Genomic DNA, 19,602 nt, shown 5'->3' with positions numbered 1-19,602 from the left:
AGAAGATCTCAGAAAATGGAAAAATCTTCCATGCTCATGGATTGGCAGGATTAATATAGTTAAAATGGCCATCTTGCCAAAGGCAATCTACAGATTCAATGCTATCCCCATAAAAATCCCAACCCAGTTCTTCATAGAGCTAGAAAGAGCAATTCTCAAATTCATCTGGAATAACAAAAAACCCAGGATAGCTAAAACTATTCTCAACAGTAAAAGAACTTCATGGGGATTCAGTATCCCAGACTTTAAACTCTACTACAGAGCAATAGTGATAAAAACTGCATGGTATTGGTACAATATCAGGCAAGTGGATCAATGGAATAGGACTGAAGACTCAGAAATGAACCAACACACCTATGGTCACTTGGTCTTCGACAAAGGATCTGAAAGCATCCAGTGGAAAAAACATAGTCTTTTCAACAAATGGTGCTGGTTCAATTGGAGGTCAGCATGCAGAAGAATACACATCAATCCATTCTTATCTCCTTGTACCAAGCTCAACTCCAAATGGATCAAGGACCTCCACATAAAACCTGACACACTGAAACTAATAGAAAAGAAACTGGGGAAGACCCTGGAGGACATGGGCACAGGGGAAAAGTTCCTGAATAGAACACCAATAGCTTATGCTCTAAGATCAAGAATTGACAAATGGGACCTCATAAAGCTACAAAGTTTCTGTAAGGCAAAGGACACTGTCAAAAGGACAAAACGTCAACCACCAGACTGGGAAAGGATCTTCACCAACCCTAAATCCAACAGAGGGCTAATATCTAATATATACAAAGAACTCAAGAAAGTAGAACCCAGAGAACCAAATAACCCCATTAAAAAGTGGGGTACGGAGCTAAACAAAGAATTTACACATGAACATACACGAACTCCAAACAGACTGACCCAAAACAGAAATTTCTCCCATCACATAAAAATCAAAACACCAAATGCACTAAAGAAAGAAAGAATATTAAAAGCAGCCAGGGAAAAATGTCAAGTAACCTATAAAGGCAGAACTATCAGAATTACACCAGATTTCTTGTCAGAAACAATGAAAGCTAGAAAATCCTGGGTAGATTTCATACAGACCCTGAGGGAACAAAAATGCCAGCCAAGACTACTATACCCAGCAAAACTCTCAATCACCATAGATGGAGAAACCAAGATATTCCATGATAAAACCAAATTTACACAATATCTTTCCACAAGTCCAGTCCTACATAGGATAATTGATGGAAAACGACAACACAAGGAAGGAAACTATACCCTAGAAAAAGCAAGAAGGTAATCTTCTTTCAACAAACCCAAGAGTAGATAGCCACACAAACATAACAATAAGATCAAAAATGACAGGAAGCAACAATCGCTATTTCTTACTTAATATCTCTTACTATCTCTTACTATCTCTTAATATCTCTTAAAAAATAAAATCAGAAAAAAAAATCAGAATGGACTCAATTCAGCAATAAAAGGACATAGACCAACAGACTGGATATGGAAACAGGAACCAGAATTCTGTTGCATACAAAAAATACATTGCAAAAAGCTAATTTTGATGTCTCAAAGATAAATACTTCATCAGAGTAAAGGGCAGAAAAACAATTTTCCAAGCAAATGGTCCCAAAAGACAAGCTGGAGTAGCCATTCTAATATCAACCAAAAGTCATCAAAAAAGGACACTTCATACTTATCAAAGGAAAATCTACCCACTGCACCTCTCACAATAATTGTGGGAGACTTCAACATCCCACTCTCATCAATGGACAGATCAGGGAAACACAAACTAAACAGAGACATGGTGAAACTGATAGAAGTTATAAACCAAATGGATATAACCGATATCTATCTGTAAGGCAAAGGACACTTGTCAAAAAGACTAAACGGCAACCAACAGACTGGGGAAAGATCTTTTCTAATGCTATATCCATCCCATAGAGGGTTTATATCCAATATATACAAAGAACTCAAGAAATTAGACTCCAGAGAACCAGATAACACTATTAAAAATGGAGAATAGAGCTAAACGGAGAATTCTCAACTGAGGAAACTCAAAGGGCTGAGAAGCACCTAAAGAAATGTTCAACATCCTTAGTCATCTGGGAAATATAAATCAAAACAACCCTGAGATTCCACCTTACACCAGTCTGAATGGCTAAGATCAAAAACTCAGGTGACAGCAGATGCTGGCGAGGATGTGGAGAAAGAGGAACACTCCTCCATTGTTGGTGGGATTGCAAGCTGGTAAAACCACTCTGGAAATCAGTCTGGCGGTTCCTCAGAAAACTGGACATAGTACTACCTGAGGACCCACTCCTGGGCATATACCCAGAAGATGCTCCAACATATAAAGACACATACACTATGTTCAAAGCAGACATATGTATAAAAGTCAGAAGCCCTTACCGGAGGAATGGATACAAAAAATGTGAAACATTTACACAATGGAATTTGTGTACTCAGCTATCAAAAACTTCATGAAATTTGTAGACAAATGGATGGAACTTGAAAATATCATCCTGAGTAAGGTGACTCAATCACAAAAGAACACACATGGTATGAACTTACTGAGAAGTAGATATTAGCCCAAAAGTTCAGAATACTCACACTTCAATTCACAGACCACATGAAGCCTAAGAAGAAGGAAGACCATAATGTGGATGCTTCAGTGCTTTTTTAGAAGGGTGAACAAAATACTCACAGGAGAAAATATGGAGACAGTGTGGAGCAGAGACTGAAGGAAAGGCCATCCAGAGACTGTCCCACCTGGGGATCCGCGCCATAGACAGTCAGCAAATGCAGACACTACTGTGGATGCCAGGAAGTGCTTGCTGATGGTATGGCTATTTCCTGAGAGGCTCTGCCAGAGCTGACAAAGACAGAGTGGGAAGCTTGCAGCCAACCATTGGGTTGAGCCCTTTGGTCACCAGTGGAGAAGGGACCGAAGGTCTGAGGGGCTTTGCAGCCCCTGGAGGGAGCAACAGTGTCAACAGGCCAGAGGCCTCGGAGCTCCCGGGGACTGGACCTCCAACCAAAGAGTACACATGGAGGGAGCCATGGCGCTGGCCGCATATGTGGCAGAGGATGGCCTTGTTGAACATCAGTGGGAGGAGAGGCACTTGGGCCTGAGGGTGTTCGATGCCCCAGTGTAGGGCCCTTGGGCCTGAGGGTGTTCGATGCCCCAGTGTAGGGGATTGCCAGTGGGGGTGGACAGGAGTGGGTGGGTATGTGGAGGGACACCCTCATAGAGGCAGGAGAGGGGAGATGGGATAGGGGATTTCTGAAGGGGAGACCTGGAATGGGGAAATTATAATAAAAATAAATAAATAAATAAATAAATAAATAAATAAATCAGAATTGCTTTTTAAAAACATACCAGTTGTAAATATATTTATATCATTTAAATGTACATATTTAGAAACATACTTTCTTCAACATGGCAAAATATCCTCAAATAGACATAAAACTAGGGGCTTTAAATTTTTTTATTATGTGTGAAACCTTAAAGTCTGAAAAGAGCTTACTGATGTCACTGAATCTTTCAATGCATAAGAAGGAAATAGTACAGAAAAAAATTTCAACAAACTGGAATACTTTTGTGGTATAAGTATATATCAGAACATAGGTAAATGTTTGCTGCCATCTTGTGGATAATTATATTATCTGAAATTTTCTACATTAGTTGCTTGTAGTTCAGTTCTAATATTCATCTTATAGCTAATCAGCCAATAAATACATTTTAAGCAAAAATTCCCATTAGCTTTGCATTTCGATACTACACAGAGTTATCCACCTAGAAAGGACTGCATAAGCCATCCTGTTCCCTACCATGATATGTGTAAACTTCAATATCATTATAAGGCACGTGTATAACTATGGTAAAATGTTATTCCCAAGCAACTCTTACTATTATTACTAAATAGTGTCAATCTTTTCAGCAACAGATTCTATTTGGTGTATCATTTCTGCAGAGTAAAGACTCTACCAACCTGACCCCATATAAAGACCTTGAATCATCCAAGAGCTACTTTAGAATCTCAAATTACTGGCAATTCATTTCCTTCCCGTCATCACCCCAGATCTCACTGTATACCACATCTGTCTGGTATACAGGTACCTTAGAGCTGCTGTGAGAAAACCGGACTGACAAGCTGTCCTGATAGGAAGCGAACTCCCACTGCACTCAGGAAGAGAACCAAGTGCCCTCTCTTCCTATAGTCAAGCTACTCTAATCCAACAATGTGAACTCCAAGGCGCTCCAGAACCCAATGCACGCGATGCTGAGTTTGGAGCCCTGCGTCTCAGAACTTTAGTACATCTGACCAGGAAGGTCTACAGATACTCCACAATCTGAGAAACTTGCCAACAGGTGAGAGTCTCCGGGTTCCAAACATTTTGAAAGTGGAATATTCTGCCAACGCTATCCATACCTAAGAATGCTGATGAAATCACAGGCCAAGAGCACACAAGGCAGTGGCTGAGGTGCCATGCAAGACGGCCCTGTGATAGTGAGCACGATTGTGCTAAGCGCTAAGGACAGCCAGATGAGTGAGTCGGGCAGTGTCTGCTTTTAAATTCGCCAAGTGGCAGGATGCATCAGTCTCTCCTCCACTTGAAGCAAAGTGGGAAGGAAGATGCCTCTGGCCTGGGAAGGATTAAGCCCAAGCCCTGGACTTGAAATTCACCAAAGGGTGCACCATAATGAAACCAATGCTGAGCAAAGTCCCCAAACCAGGGACTCAACTGAAGAACCATGTTAACCAACAGCAGAAAGACTGCCTCCCCAGTTAATGTGAGTGTAGAACTATACGGAGTCCAGGCCTTTTGGCGCACCTTTGGAGGATTATTTGGATTAGGATAACTGATGTGACGAGGCCTGTCTACTGTGGGTGGCACACTTCTGCATCACTCTGGTTGCTGACCTATGAGAAGGAGAAGGAAAGGCAAGCACCCACAGCCCCTCCGCCAGCTCACTGTAGGAGGGTGTGACCAGCCACTCTGAGCCCCACTCCCTTGGCGGCACCACTATGATGGACTATATACTCTGCAACTGTAAAAAACTATGGTTTAAGAAAACTCAAGGTAGCCGGGCAGTGGTGGTGCATGCCTTTAATCCCAGCACTCTGGGAGGCAGAGGCAGGTGGATTTCTGAGTTCAAGGCCAGCCTGGTCTACAGAGTGAGTTCCAGGACAGCCAGGACTATACAGAGAGACCCTGTCTTGAAAAAAAACCAGAAAGACAGACAGAGAGAGAGAGAGAGAGAGCGAGCTAGCTCAAGTTTCAGGAAGACAGAAAAGAGTCAACATTCAGAAAAGACAATAGTGAAGAAGCAATTTAAGAAATAATCACTGTGCAGAAATAATTCACAATGGTACAAAGACAACAGAAGAAAGCATCAATGTCAGGATAAGTCAAACAATAAAAATAAAATCCTGAGCTCAAAGGCAGGCCATCTCAAAATATAGTCAAAGAAAGGAAAAAAAAAAAAAAAAAAAAACAAAAAACAAAGGACTGAAGAGAGTGTGCAGAAACTGAGGAGCGCAGTTGAGCAAAGACTTTCACTGCTGGATTTCAAAGGGAGGTTGATGTGAAGGGGCTGGAGAGGTGGCGAGTGGCTGCGAGCACTGGCGGCTTTCAGAGAGCCTGAGTGGGATCCCGGCACCCGTGGTGGCTCAGAAGGTCTATAACCCATGTCCAGGGCACCCAGTGGCCTCTTCTGGCCTCTATGGGCACCAGGCCCCCCCACCCCCCCACGCGCGCGCAGGCAAAACACTGGTAAACACAAAATGGGAATTTTTTCAATTTAAAGAAATAAGTTTGAAAACAATTTGCAAAACGGCTATACAAGACATTATATATGCAAAATTACTGTAACCTCCATATATTAAATTCTCCGTTTACAAGGAAAAGCATCTGCAAAAAGCATTCCAAGTGCCCAAAAGTCTCACTATAAATTACAGCCACAGAGCTAGAAAGTCAAAACTGACCATCTGGGAATCAGGGACTCAGAGGATACTTCATGTGCCTAAAACTTTAAAAACCTTTCCCCAAACAACCTAGATTTTCAGTACGTGATTAATTCGTGACAACTCGTCAGTGGAACTGCACCGTCAGTCCCTCAGGCTGCAGTGCACACTCACTCCTGTACCTGACACAGGGTTAAGGACTTACAGCGTCTGCTTTACAAATGGTGTTGGCGACATGTCGACACAGCATCTTCAGCCAGCTCTCCTTCGGAAGCTCCTCAGATGTCATCTGGAAGCTGAGCAGTACGTTGGCCTGCTCTGTTGGTGGCCTCACAAGCAAGGCAAAGGCATTGTGACAATCTAGGGTTCCAGAATAACAGTAACAGTGTTACCCTCAGCTATTGGCATTTCATTTTCGCAGAACACCAATTGATGTACCTCCTCTCTCTGCCCTGCTTGTTTTCAACTAAAAGGGAGCATCAGTGCAGTCATTGAAGCACTGGGAAGAATTAACCACATCCTACATTAGGAACCAAAGTAACTGAGAACAAGTAAGGAGCGTTCTCTGTGACACTGAAATGTCTCACTGATAGTTTATTAAAAAATGGATAACATTTTAGCATTCTAGTATTTAATTTCAAGACGAAAATGAGAGCATATACCACTAACATACATAAATCACATTCAAAGAAGTGTACAATTGTTGAAACATAATTGCTTTGTAATTGAGATGCTAAAATAACCAATTTTAAAATTATAATGCTAAAAAATTTTGAAAACAAACATAAAATTGCTGTGAATGAACATGTGGAGGCCAGAAGACAGCTTGTAGAAGGACAGTTCTCCCCATCACAAGGGTCCCTGTGACTGACCTCAGCTTATCAGGTTGGATACCAAAAGCCTCTCTACCTCCCTGATCTGTATCTTAAAGACACTCCTTAACGTGTACTAAACACTTTCACAACCACAACTCCACTAAATTTAAATAAATGTCTCATCATAGACTCTAATAAGCACAGACCCGTTTTGTCCATTCCTGTGCACTGGAGCTGTGGCTTGGATAGGGTGCTTGGCAGGCAGGTGCAAAGCCCTGCATCTGACTAGCAGCTACACACGGAAAAAAGGAGCTGCCCGTGTCTTACAAACTCAGGAGCAGATCACCTAATGCACTTAACTTTAAAGAATAAAAGATTTCCTAAATCAAGGCCATAACCACACAACACTAGTGCTGTCTAACCAGATAGCACAACTTAAGGTAGATGTCTACTGGGGCCTTTTCAGACCTACTGAAAAAAATCAAATACTAGTCAAGTTAAAAAAGGAAACGTTTCAGTTGGGCGGTGGTGGTGAACGCCTTTAATCCCAGCACTTGGGAGGCAAAGGCAAGCGGATTTCTGAGTTCGAGGCCAGCCTGGTCAAAGAGTGAGTTCCAGGACAGCCAAGGCTATACAGAGAAACCCTGTCTCCAAAAAACAAAAAACAAAAAAACAAAAAAACAAAAAAGGAAAAAGGAAAAGTTTCCCTTGGGACAGTACTCTAATTTGGATCAGGATGTCACCAAAAGCTTTTCCAGATGGTCTGCAGCTGAGCATGACTGGGAGGGTCTAGATGGCTGAGGACGTGCCATTTCACCATGTGACCGTGAGGCTCCAGCTGTGCTCTCAGACATGATGAACCATGTCACCACGGTTCAGAGAGAGAGACCAAAGAGAATGGACTGAAATCTCCAAAATCATCAGCCAAATATCTTTAGAAATATTGTCTCAGAAATTTTGTTGCAAAAGAAAACTAGCACACGTTACACACAGATGTGTGCATGCACATGTACACATACCTACTTACTTTTTATTATTTTTGAGAACACTGACTCACTATGTACCCATAACTTGACTCAAACTCAGAGATCTGCTTGCTTCTGCCTCCCAAACGCTAGTATCAGAGTGAGCCAAAACACCCATCATTTTCATATGCATGTATTTGACCTTATGCCAAGTTACCAGCTACTGTGGGCTATTTGACATATATCTACTAATAATCTCTCTTTTAAAAACAATGGTATGATTGCTCCTATGCACAATCACATGCTAGAGTATGTGGACTTTGGTGGACAAATTGTGGGCGTGAGCTCTTTTCCTCTATTATGTGGGTCCCAGGGACTGAATTCAAGGCAGCCTGGGCAGCAAGTACCTTTACACACTGGCCTGTGTTGTCATCACTCCCACAACACCCTTCCCAAACCTTAGCCCTGGAGCAGGGAGATGGCTCAGTGGCTAGGACCTCACTGGCTGCTGCCAGAGAGCCTGGGTTCGTTCCCAGCACCCACATGACTCACGACCACCTTAACTCCACTCCCACGGGGATATGTGTGCTCTGTTGGCCTCTGTGGGCACTGTATGGATACAGTACACCGACGTGTAGACTGAATCAATATCCATACATATTTTTTAATGGGAAAGAAGAAAAAAACAGGACCCAGCATGCACCAGTAGCTAACCTAACCATGTTTTTTTTTTGAACATGGGGACCAGTTCCGTTCCTGTCCTTGCGGCAGATGTGGGAGTAAGACAAACTAAGGTGCTGTTTTAAAGCAAGCCATTTAAAAGCTGCTTGACTCTTAAGAGAGGATACTGCCCAAGCTGGTGTAAGTTTCATTTGAAACAATGAAAACATCGAGTTTGTACCTAGAAATGGAGTTAATATGAAGAGCAATTCCTTTTGGAGAGGTGAGCCACATATGAAGAAAATATATACATTATAAATAGATTACAGTAATAAATCCAAGCACCAGTGAGGACAAGCTGTTCTCACAGCCCGGATGCTTCCCCCACAAGCTTACCTTCTGTCTCTCTGATGTCCAGCACCTTCTTAATCTGAGAAAGGGGCATTAGATGGATGTGCTTCAGAGAAGCTGGCGGCCGGGCGCGGTCGTGAGGACTTCTAAAAGTGCCAATAACCTTGTGCCGTTTTCTTGCTATCTGATTGTAGAAGGAAAGTCATAATCATTATTGGGATAAATCCAAATTTTGAGCATTTAAAAATAACAGCGCCAATCACAAAAATGTATAGGCAACTAATCTGAAGATTAGCCATTCCGGTTACTACGCGATAAAAGCAAGAGACTGACAAAAAAGCACACATGTAATTATGTAGCCAGAAGCTCATGTCCATATTAGGAAGACTCACAATCAGAAAAACAGGCTTAGGGCTAGGGAGCGCAGAGACCCCAGAGCATGAAAGGACAAGAACAGGAGGGACAGGGCTGAGGTCTACAATAAACGTCCCAACCCCACATAGGGAGCAGTTGTTCGGGGACAGGAGTCTAGGGTTCAAAATGGCGTTAATTTAGTTTAAGTTAAAACTCTGAAATATGTCCTAGTGACAGAACAATACACAAGAAGTATCAAACAGTTCCTGTCCTCATGGTTGCTTACATAGGCCTGACAAGGGGAAGCTTCTGAAGATTAATCAAGCCTACACCTGAACCCCCAGCTCTCGGGAGGCTGTTGCAGGAGAGGACCCTCAGTCCCAGGCCACCTTGAGCTACACAGTGAGGCTGTCTCAAAAAATAAATAACAACAACAACACACACACAGAAGCAATAGGAATTATAAATTCAAAGTGCTGTACGAGGCTATAACTTTACCTTAACTGGATACCCATGCAAAAGGAAGAGATAGGTAACTGGAGAAGAGCAAAATCAGAAAGATCTTGTGATTCGTGATAGATTGAGATTTTGCCAAAAGAAAAGAAAAAGGAAAGAAAAAAGAAATCTCCTTTGCAACAACACAGATTTTACTGAAAGGCATTATTAACACAAAATGAACATAAATATGTATTTGAATTGAGATCAGTCATCATGAATATGAGAGACGCAGTTAAATATATATGAGCTTGTATTGAACTAATGAATAAGGTGAGCTAGTCAGTGTACTATAACTCTTCCCGGGGTGGATTTTGTTCATGGTGTTTCATCACAGCAATATTAGCCCTCACTAGGACCGAGGAGGAGAACAGAAAGTCCCTGGCTCACTCACAAGGGTGAAGAGCCTGAGGCTGGGTCTGAGAAGGTATAGGGACCACCACAATAAGGAGTACAGCAGAGGGATCTCGGGAGCCAATTACGGGAAAATATGAAGAGGATATAAAAATCACAACAAATCACAGTTGTAGCAAAAGCAAAGATAAATTCCATAACAAATTGTTAAGGAAATTTAAATAACTCAACCTAACATAGTGAGGCCAGCAGACCTAGAGATTTCAACAGGAAAAAAACCTCAAAAACTATTAACAGAAACAAAGAAAAAGAGTCAGACTGTATACAGCTAAGCCCCTGATGATGTACCTTTAGGTAAAATGGAACTAAGATTGACTCCTGACCTTGTTTTCAAAAGCAGAGCAGGGTGACATGCAGGGTGTTCAGGCAGTTCACAATCACCCAGTGTATGACTTTTATGATTTTGTCTCACTCCACAAGCTCAACTGTGTATCAGGATATCACTATTTTGTGGTCTTAGAACGTTGATAGCTAAGTATAAGACCCTTTATCAGAGGAAGATCTTCCTTGAGATTCCACTGCCCTTTAACCCACTCTGTGCATGCCCTGGTTTCGAAGACTGGCTGGTGTTCTTCACTTTAAACAATAATGCAATAATGCACATGATGGAGGAGAGGAGCTCTTTAAAAGCAGCAACACGGAAAGGGGCAGAGGAATGGACAGACTTAAAGGAAAAAGCAAAGCCAGTAGGCACTGTGATGAGGGCAACAGAAAGTTACCCAGTAACAAACACCTCAAAGAGTATTCTTGTGAATGTGTTCTACCAAATGAACATATTTGCTTTTTTGAAATAAAGAATACTGTATTCCTTTCTACCTGAGCTGGATAGTTTAATGTCAACTTGACACAAGCTAAAGTCATCTGAGAGGAAGAAACCTAACTAAGAAAATGACTCCATAAGATCAGGTTGTAGACCGGCCTACAGGGTATTTTCCTCAGTGACTGATGTGGGAGGGCCCAGCCCACGGTGGGTGGGGCCATCATTCCAGCCACGCCTTGCAGACCTGGATTCTTTTATTTAAAAAAAAAAAAAAAAAAAGGCTACTAAGCAAGCCGTGAGAGTAGCCTCTGAACCATCTTCAGGTTCCTGCCCTGACTTCCTTTACTTCCTTTGGTGATGAACAGTGCTGTGGAAATGTAAGTCAAATAAACCCTTCCCCCCCCCACCCCTCCCCCCGGTTGGTTTGGAACAGGTGTTGCATTGCAGCAATAGAAACCCTAAGACACTCCCTCTCATTATATTGGTTAATTATTTTAAAATACATGTTAAAACAATGGAAAGAAGCCTTAAAAACTCAATATTTGCCTGTGGGGTACGATTGGGAAGAAAATATTGAACATCCACAGGTGAGTTTTAGAATTATTACATCTCATCAATAAAACCTATTTTAAAGAATCCAATTTGGCCTCGTGGCTCATGCAGTCCTCCCAGCACTTGGGGAAGCTGGAGTGGAGGGACTGCCCAGGAGTCACCGCCGGCTATAGAGTGAGACATTATCAACATAGGAAAAACAAATCAAGGAGTCACAATACTAAGTTATCAAATTAGCCCTTCAACTGCCTTCATCTTAGCTGCAAAGGGCTACTTACATTCTAATTAAAAACACCAAATTGTAGATCTTGAATAAATATACATAAAATAAGGTTCCCCAGAACTTATCATCTAAGCATTTACTTGTAAGGAATTCTGACTTAGGTTGCAGTCTTGAAATTTGTATCAAAGTTAATATTAGACCTTCATTCTCCCAAAAGTATTCCACATTATGAAATCAGCAATTGGTCTTTTTTTTTCTTTTTTCAAATAACTGAATATACCTCAAATTTCGATATTCTACTTCAATTAAAGCTTTATTTTAAATATTTAGGGAGATCACAAAATACATCGGTGTTAAACTTCAGTGAGTACAAATTTACCTCGAGGCAGTCATTGAAGAGGAAGAGAGTGACTTGTTCTCCTCGGTCACAGGGGTGCTCGCCAAGAGAAACTGTTTCCACTCTTTGTACTAGGCTCCGATGAGAAGATAAGAGATTAGCCTGTGAACGTTAACAGACATAGTCAAATGTTATCAAGTACTTGACAAGTGGTCATTCAAAAGTGGTGCTAAGACTGTTAACATGCTTCTATATGTATGCGGTCTCTTCGCATATAAGCTCCATGTGTAATGTACACTCAAAGCCCAGGACAGGGCATCCAGTGCACTGTAGCTGGCGTCACAGGTTTTGGGTCACGGACATGGGTTCCTTCTAAGAGCAGCAAGGATAACCAGAGGCATCTCTGCAGCCTGAGACTGTTTGTATTGAAACCATAGAAACCTCACTAAAGCAAAAAGTCAATGGTCGTTAACAAAAGCTACTTACCGGGCATCCATCTACTTCATAAACAACATCAAAAATTTGTTTCTGTGCTTCTGTTTTTCTCTTATCCTCATTGATATGTCTGAAAAAATTAATGGTTGTTTCATAAAATTTCTTTTAATATAGACATTGAAATCAGTATACAAATAAATCTCATGTCACAAAGCCCAACTTTCATGTAGGTGCCTTAATTGTGATACATGAATCAGATAAATACTCCTTGAAAACATCCTGATATTAAAAAATATTCCAAGTTTTCTTTCAGAAATGTTCCACTTCACTGTACAACATTCTACTCATGACTTCTAAACTACACTTAGCCTGTACAATACTTGATGAACCATATTGTGCTAATGTCACGCCTCGTGTTTTCTTCTCAAGTCACATAGCAGTCATCTCACTGCAAAGAGCAAAGCCACGGCACTGCTGCCTCTACACAGCTCGGCTGGGAGGCCCGGCTTGCCCTTATCCTTGCATCCAAACTAAAAACCAGTCAAACAAAGATTTTCCTTGAAGTTAGGAAACACATAATGATAAACAGCCCAAAACTGTGTTAACTGTCACATCCTAGGCCCGAGAATGTACTTGGTGAGCAGTTTATGAGTGCAAGAGCATGAGGGCCCTCACAGCTCCCTGCGAAGAAATGCAGGAGGTCGATTCCTTGCTCGCGGAGCACTTAGTGACATTCAGAATGTTAGCGTCAATAGGAAGGAAGCACCACTGGGAAGCAGGGGCGGGGCAACTAGCTAGAGCTCACACCTAGCTCAGCAGCAGCAGGGAGCCTTAGGGATGGAACACTTGAGTGGGGCTAGGATCTGGTTCAATAGAATATTCTATGAGTGGAAACTTCATGAATTTAAGGAATGTGTAAAAATTTCACTGAATGAAGTTTAATTAACACGAGAAAATTTATTCAAGAAATATAAAAAGTAGGAAAAAGAAAATTCAGCTGGTAAGAGGACCTATGAATGCAAAGTTTACAGAAATACATCTTTGTAAACCAGAATTTAATTAAAATCAGAAAATCCCCATGAGAAAGACCATATGCATGTGAATGACATGGAAAAGCCTTTCTCTGGAGCACAAGAAGCAAAGATCTATTTGTATATTCATGGCTATTTTCAAATTTCCATTATCGTCTCTGTACATATAATGTCAGAAATATTTTGATCAAAATATTCTTACAATACTTATCATTCTAACTGTAACCGTACTACTAGAGAAAAAAAACTTACTTTCCTATTATTTATGCAAAGATTATCACTTCCAGCCTAATCCAATAAATCCATGGGAACATGCCAGCAGGGTGGATCTACAGGTAAAAAAGGTGGATCTACAGGTAAAAGTGCTCACAGCCCAATCCCATAACCCCGTGCAAAAGCAGAAACAAGTTCCACAGTTGTCTGCTGACTCCACTTGCCTGTGACGAAGCCCATGTCTCTGTCTGTCTCTCTCTCTCTCTCTCTCTCTCTCTCTCTCTCTCTCACACACACACACACACACATACATACACATACACACACAAAGTAAAATATAAACTGCTTACGTCATTACTTCTTTTAGTGATCCAATAGCTTTTTCTAAAGTGCTTTTGTCTGGATTTTCATCAGCTGTATGCTTTTTAAGATCTGTAATAATAAAATGGGTTTTTATCCATGATTAAAAAGAAGTCAGTGAGAAGGGGGCTTACAGGACTTTCGGGGAGTGGGGGGGGGGGGGGGGGAAGGGGCTAGGAAAGGGGAAATCATTTGAAATGTAAATAAAAAATATATCGAATAAAAAAAAATGAGAAAAAAAAAAAAGAAGTCAGTGGTTTTCCACCTATGCCTTAAAAATTCTTCAGTATTTTTAATACAGGCTAACTGTTTTTAAAGAGAACATCTAGCCCTTATTTTGAGCAGAAGTCTGTGGCCAGGAGCAGTACAGCAGATCTGCAATCCCTAACCTTAGAAGTTGGGGGAGGAAGGATTGCAAGTCTGGAGCAATGCTTGACTGCACACTACAGCCTATTCTCAAGCCGTGGCTGGACATGTAGCTTAGAGGTTGAACGCTTACTTAATATGTGCAGAGTCCTAGGTTTGCTTATTCCTTAGCACTATGGTGCCTGCTTTGAATCCTAGCACTTGAGAGACAGAGATGAAAACATTATTGCCAACCTACAATACACCTACACCTAATTGGATGTGCCACATTAGTATTAATACCTATCAGTTCACCAACTGCTTTCATTACATTAAACCAAAAATTGTTACTCAGCATAAAATATTTTCAAGATACAATTAAACAGAATTAAAACCTAACATATGTAAAAATTCATTGCGAGTTTCGGAACTTCCTGGACTACAGTCTCTTTAATAGAACAATGGGGCTCAGTGGGTAAGAGCTCTTCTTTGCAGAGGGCCTACTCCGTGCCCAGGACCCAAGCTTGGCCAGCTCGCCTACAGCTCCCACAGCATGGGATCTGGTGCCCTCTGCTGGCCTCTATGGGCACTCAACCTCACATGTGCATGCAATTTTTTAAAACAATCGAAAGAATTTTAACCAAAGTTATCTAATAACAGTCTTCTTCCATTAAAGTTTCCAAACTACTTTACTGATTAGATTTCAGAATATGCAGCAATGACATCAAAAAACAAAAAACAAACAAACTAAACTCTCACTTTGTCACATGCCTTTCAGTCACACTGGGACACCTGCAGGCTCAAGCTTTCCCTACAGTGCTGAGACCCAGAATCTCAAACACGTTCTTAAGTGCGGTACAGGGACATACGACCCCATCACAGAGAGCATTTGCACACTTTAAGAGCAAGCTTTGTGTTATTTGTAATAGACACTCATATTTAACATGCCAAGTCCGCTTCTCCAGGTTTTTGGAGTTTCTGTTTTGTTTGGGATTTTTTTCTTCTATGGGAGTTCTTGCTGTTTGTTAGTTTGTTGCAGGGTCACTCTAAATACAAGAGAGTGGCCTCCGGCTTACAGAAAGCTGCCTAGCTCGGCCTCTCAAATGCTGACATTAAGGTCACCACTTTGCCTGGCTCTTCTCCGGCTCCTTTCTATGTCCCTATGCCTCATTGGACACATCCTTACCCACGCTACACCCAATCTACACCACATCAACCTGACGTTTATGTGGAAGAATGCAAAAATGCGTAGTCATCTTAGTCTCGATAACATCTGATAAACATCTGATAAAAAGTCCTACTGACAGCAAGGAATTTACTCCTACCTCAGCAGGCTTAGACTGGGGGAATGCCTGGTCTAAAGTGAGACCCAAAAATAAATTACTGAATGAAGAATTTGGATATGCAAATTGGATTTTCAAAAACTCAGTTTTAAAAACCTAACAGTGGGATTATTTAAACACCATCAGCCCAATCTACACAATAAGGTAGGTTTAAAGACCAGGGAAAGCTAAAGCAATTTCAACTAGAAAAGTAATGTGTAAGAGAAAAAAAATTCTACCCTTTTTTAATTAGTCCTATAATTATACCAAAACATTGTTGGAAAAAGATTAAACAATCAATAAATTAGATTTCTGAGTTTCTACTTTTAGTCAACTGAGTACAAATGACAAACATATATTTTTTAGCCAAAAGCATAATCTAATCATAAAACTATGATAGAAAAGTCTATTGATATTTGCAGTTTTAAGTGTTAAGATAAATGGAGCATTACAAGTGTGCACTAGACAATCTGAGTGATTAACTTGAGACAGGGTCTTAGATATCCTAGGCCGGCCTCAGACTTTCTGTGTGGGTGGAGGAACTGAGCTGCTCTGCATCCCGTCCCAGAGCTGCGCCTACACAGGACTGCAGCACACCTGGGACCTGGAGACAATCAGAATCAAACTCAGGGATTGTGAGCTCTGCCAATCCTCAGATTCCCAAGAAGATTAAATATAGAACTCAAATAAAGAAAACTTAGCTACACTGCAGAGGACAAGAAACTTGGGGATGAGGCCTCTCTTCCTGTGAGGTCTTTTCTCTGTAGGAATTTTGTTACTTGAATAGATTTAGACATAGTGACACAAGGAAATATAATGAACTTCTAAGCAAAAGGACACAGCTATTACAACAAAGACTATCAGGCAAAACTGAGGAATTTGCAGGTTTAGAGACTGTTTTCAAGATTATCATGAAATTGATATCTATTAAAAAAAAAAAAACAACTTTAATGCTAAGACCTAACAAACTTTGAAAATAAGGACATTATCTCCTCAAGAAAAAGGTGCAGCAGCTTGAGAACGGGCCACTAGTAGACAGCATGAAGCTGTGGTCTGCAACTCCAACACTAATATAAACACACATTAATGATTGCATCAGAAGGCTGGAGAGGCAGATAGTCAAGGTCGTCTTCACATCCATGAGATCATGATCAGCTGGGCTATACAAGACTGACTCGCCTTCTCAAAGAAGAGGGGAAAAACTATTGGATAAAAATATCGAAGATGCTGGGCAGTGGTGGCGCACGCCTTTAAACCTAGCGCTTGGGAGGCAGAGGCAGGCAGATTTCTGAGTTCAAGGCCAGCCTGGTCTACAGAGTAAGTTCCAGGACAGCCAGGGCTACACAGAGAAACGAAAAATTAAAAAGAAAAAATCTAAGATAACAAAATTAAGCAACCAAAAACCCCAAAACAAAACACAGAACAAACAAACAAACAAACAGGCAAACAAGTACCGTTTAAAAGTAAAGCAACACTGGGTAGCCGCTGTACCGGCCGGATGAGAAGTTCCACAAGGCTCTGTCGACCACACTCTGGTTTAGCTTGATTTATCTAAAAGGAAGTAATTAATTTATTACACGCAGAAATAGTTTTAAGTTTTGTGTAAAACTTCAAACATTCTAGGACAAATGTCTCCGCCAAGAATTAACAGGAAAGAGCCAGCAGTCGACAGTGGCTCTGAAAGTGAAGGCACTTGCAGCCAAGCCCCAGAATCCACGGGGCCAAAGGTAAAGGCATCTGACCTGCATGTGCATGCACACAGACACACACAGACGCACAAGCACGCACGCGCACAAGTAAATCAACAAGTGACTTAACAACTCACACAGGATGGGAGCTGCTCCCTGGCACATCACCACAACTCAATAATTTTCCAAAGCCTTAAGTGTTCTCTTGTTGAGGAAAGGTGAACACGTGACAAAGTGTGATGCTCTAGAGGGTTGTATACATAGGCCTTTCTCAGTTCCTATAAGGACTGTACCATATCAACTACGCTGACACCACTGGTTAAAGTAAAGAAAGCACTGGTGGGAGAAAAAACAATCCTTAAAGGCAAACAGTGCCAGGAAGCATCACTGGTGCTTCGAGAACTAATGTGGATGCCATTATTTCCTTTGGAAACAACCACTTATGGGCAACCAGATGCAAAGGCGCGGGTTCAATGCCCACTGGTACAAAAACAGCTGAAACCACATCGCTCATCACTCAACTACCTCTTGTCCTCAGCTGTGTAAAATTCCAAATTCCTAGGTCTAAGCATCATAACCCTCCCAGATACCATCGATTTTAAGACCAGTATTAAGGTGTTCTTATATGAGTAGAATTTTACTAACATTATAATTTACTCTTTTAAAAAAATTATTGTAATGAATTCTTTCAGAAGTGACTCAGAATTCTGTATAATAGAAATTTATATTACCTTTAGGAAAGCATGAAATCTGGGCTTCTGTTTTTCACATTTAATAATCATTTCCTTGCTCATTTCAAAGAAGTTTACAAATGGAGGGTAGGTTTTTACCAAATCTTTTGACTAGAAACAAAGAGAAAACAATTGGTTATGAATGTCACCTTCAGACAAGGAATCTTTGTGAGACAATTTGACAATCACAGTTAGATTCATATTCAAGCCGGGCAGTGGTGGCACACGCCTTTGATCCCAACACCTGGGAGGCAGAGGCAGGCGAATTTCTGCGTTCGAGGACAGACAGCCTGTTCTACAGAGTGAGTTCCAGGACAGACAGGGCTACACAGAGAAACCCTATCTCAAAAAACTGGGAAAAAAATTAGATTCAAAAGAAAACAGCTTAAAGTTTCCTCACAATTTCTGTTACTACAACTTCCCTTTCCAAATAAACCGGTGTTAAACACAACTGCACAGGCCTCAGCACTCAGGAGATCTGGAGACTGCCAAGCTCCAGGATGCCCTCAGCATCAGTGAGTTCATCTCACTATCTGGTTCTCATTGCTATTTAACTGCATCAACTGGTACCCACAAACCTATGACTTAAAAAAGCAAATAAAAGCACATACGTACACGCGCGCGCGCGCGCGCGCACACACACACACACACAAACACACTAAAACAGGGCAAATTTTTGAGTCTCAGTTGATAAAGTGTTTGCCTAGTATATACAAAACTTCGTTTCCTCTCCAGTACCATTATACCATATAATGTCCAGTACACATGACAATACATATCTATGAACTTGTCATTCAAAATCTGTTTTCAGAATACATGAAATCAAATTAAAGCTGGTCTATAGAGTCTAAAATTACATGTTTTTGTTTGTTGAAGAATCCAAACCACTACTAAATACAATCCTATTACCCAAAACATGTAACTTAAGAAAGGAAAACTTGGTCTGTAGAGATGGCATAGCTGTTGAGAGAATTTACGCTCTTGTGGCTGGTGTGAATTTAGTGCCCAGTGCCCACTCGAGGCAAGGGCATTCATAACAGCCTGTAAATCCAATCCCAGGAAATGTACTGTGCCTTCTGGCCTCTGCAAGAACCTGCCTGCACTGATATGCACATATTCCGACACATGGAAATAGCATTAAAATCAAAACACATACAATCCTTATAAACAAACCATGAAGAAATTTCTTGGCTCGGTGTACTGACTGTTCTCCCAGAGATCCTGATTTCAATTCCCAGCAACCACACGGTGGCTCACAATCACCTACAATGGAATCTGATGCCCTCTTCTGTCATGTAAGCACAAATGCAAAGAGAACTCATGCATAAACTATATAAATTTTAAAAATGTCTTGGCTAATTAAACTTGTTAATAATAGTCATCAAATAAACACGTTTCTATATTTACAGTCTTCGAAGAGCCTGAACAAACGTATATAAAAATGAGGAAGAGGCGTCAGGAAACAAAAGGAAGGAAAAGAACACCATGCACTCACAGGCATAACCCCAGCCCAGGCTACAGGACTCAAACAAAGCACTTCAGCGTCACAGGACTTCAGGAAGATGAAAATATTTTCTAGTTCTTTTGTGTTTTG

General features: G+C 41.1%; 1 protein-coding gene across 7 annotated transcripts in view; it reads right to left on the bottom strand.

Moving 5' to 3' along the window:
- The window catches only part of Ect2 (epithelial cell transforming 2), a 63,570-nt gene that overhangs the window by 18,284 nt on the left and 25,684 nt on the right, over positions 1 to 19,602 (bottom strand). For all 7 annotated transcript variants that reach the window (XM_052180728.1, XM_052180727.1, XM_052180733.1 and 4 more), the window contains 7 exons: positions 18,009 to 18,119; positions 17,044 to 17,140; positions 13,913 to 13,994; positions 12,370 to 12,448; positions 11,926 to 12,045; positions 8,794 to 8,932; positions 6,163 to 6,317 (listed from right to left, as the gene is read on the bottom strand). In XM_052180728.1, the coding sequence (XP_052036688.1) occupies positions 6,163 to 6,317; positions 8,794 to 8,932; positions 11,926 to 12,045; positions 12,370 to 12,448; positions 13,913 to 13,994; positions 17,044 to 17,140; positions 18,009 to 18,119 (783 nt within the window). The remainder of the gene's footprint in view (positions 1 to 6,162; positions 6,318 to 8,793; positions 8,933 to 11,925; positions 12,046 to 12,369; positions 12,449 to 13,912; positions 13,995 to 17,043; positions 17,141 to 18,008; positions 18,120 to 19,602) is intronic.

This window comes from Apodemus sylvaticus, chromosome 4 (assembly GCF_947179515.1).
Source record: "Apodemus sylvaticus chromosome 4, mApoSyl1.1, whole genome shotgun sequence".
Classification (NCBI taxonomy): domain Eukaryota; kingdom Metazoa; phylum Chordata; class Mammalia; order Rodentia; family Muridae; genus Apodemus; species Apodemus sylvaticus.
This window is presented reverse-complemented; position numbering and strand designations above follow the sequence as displayed.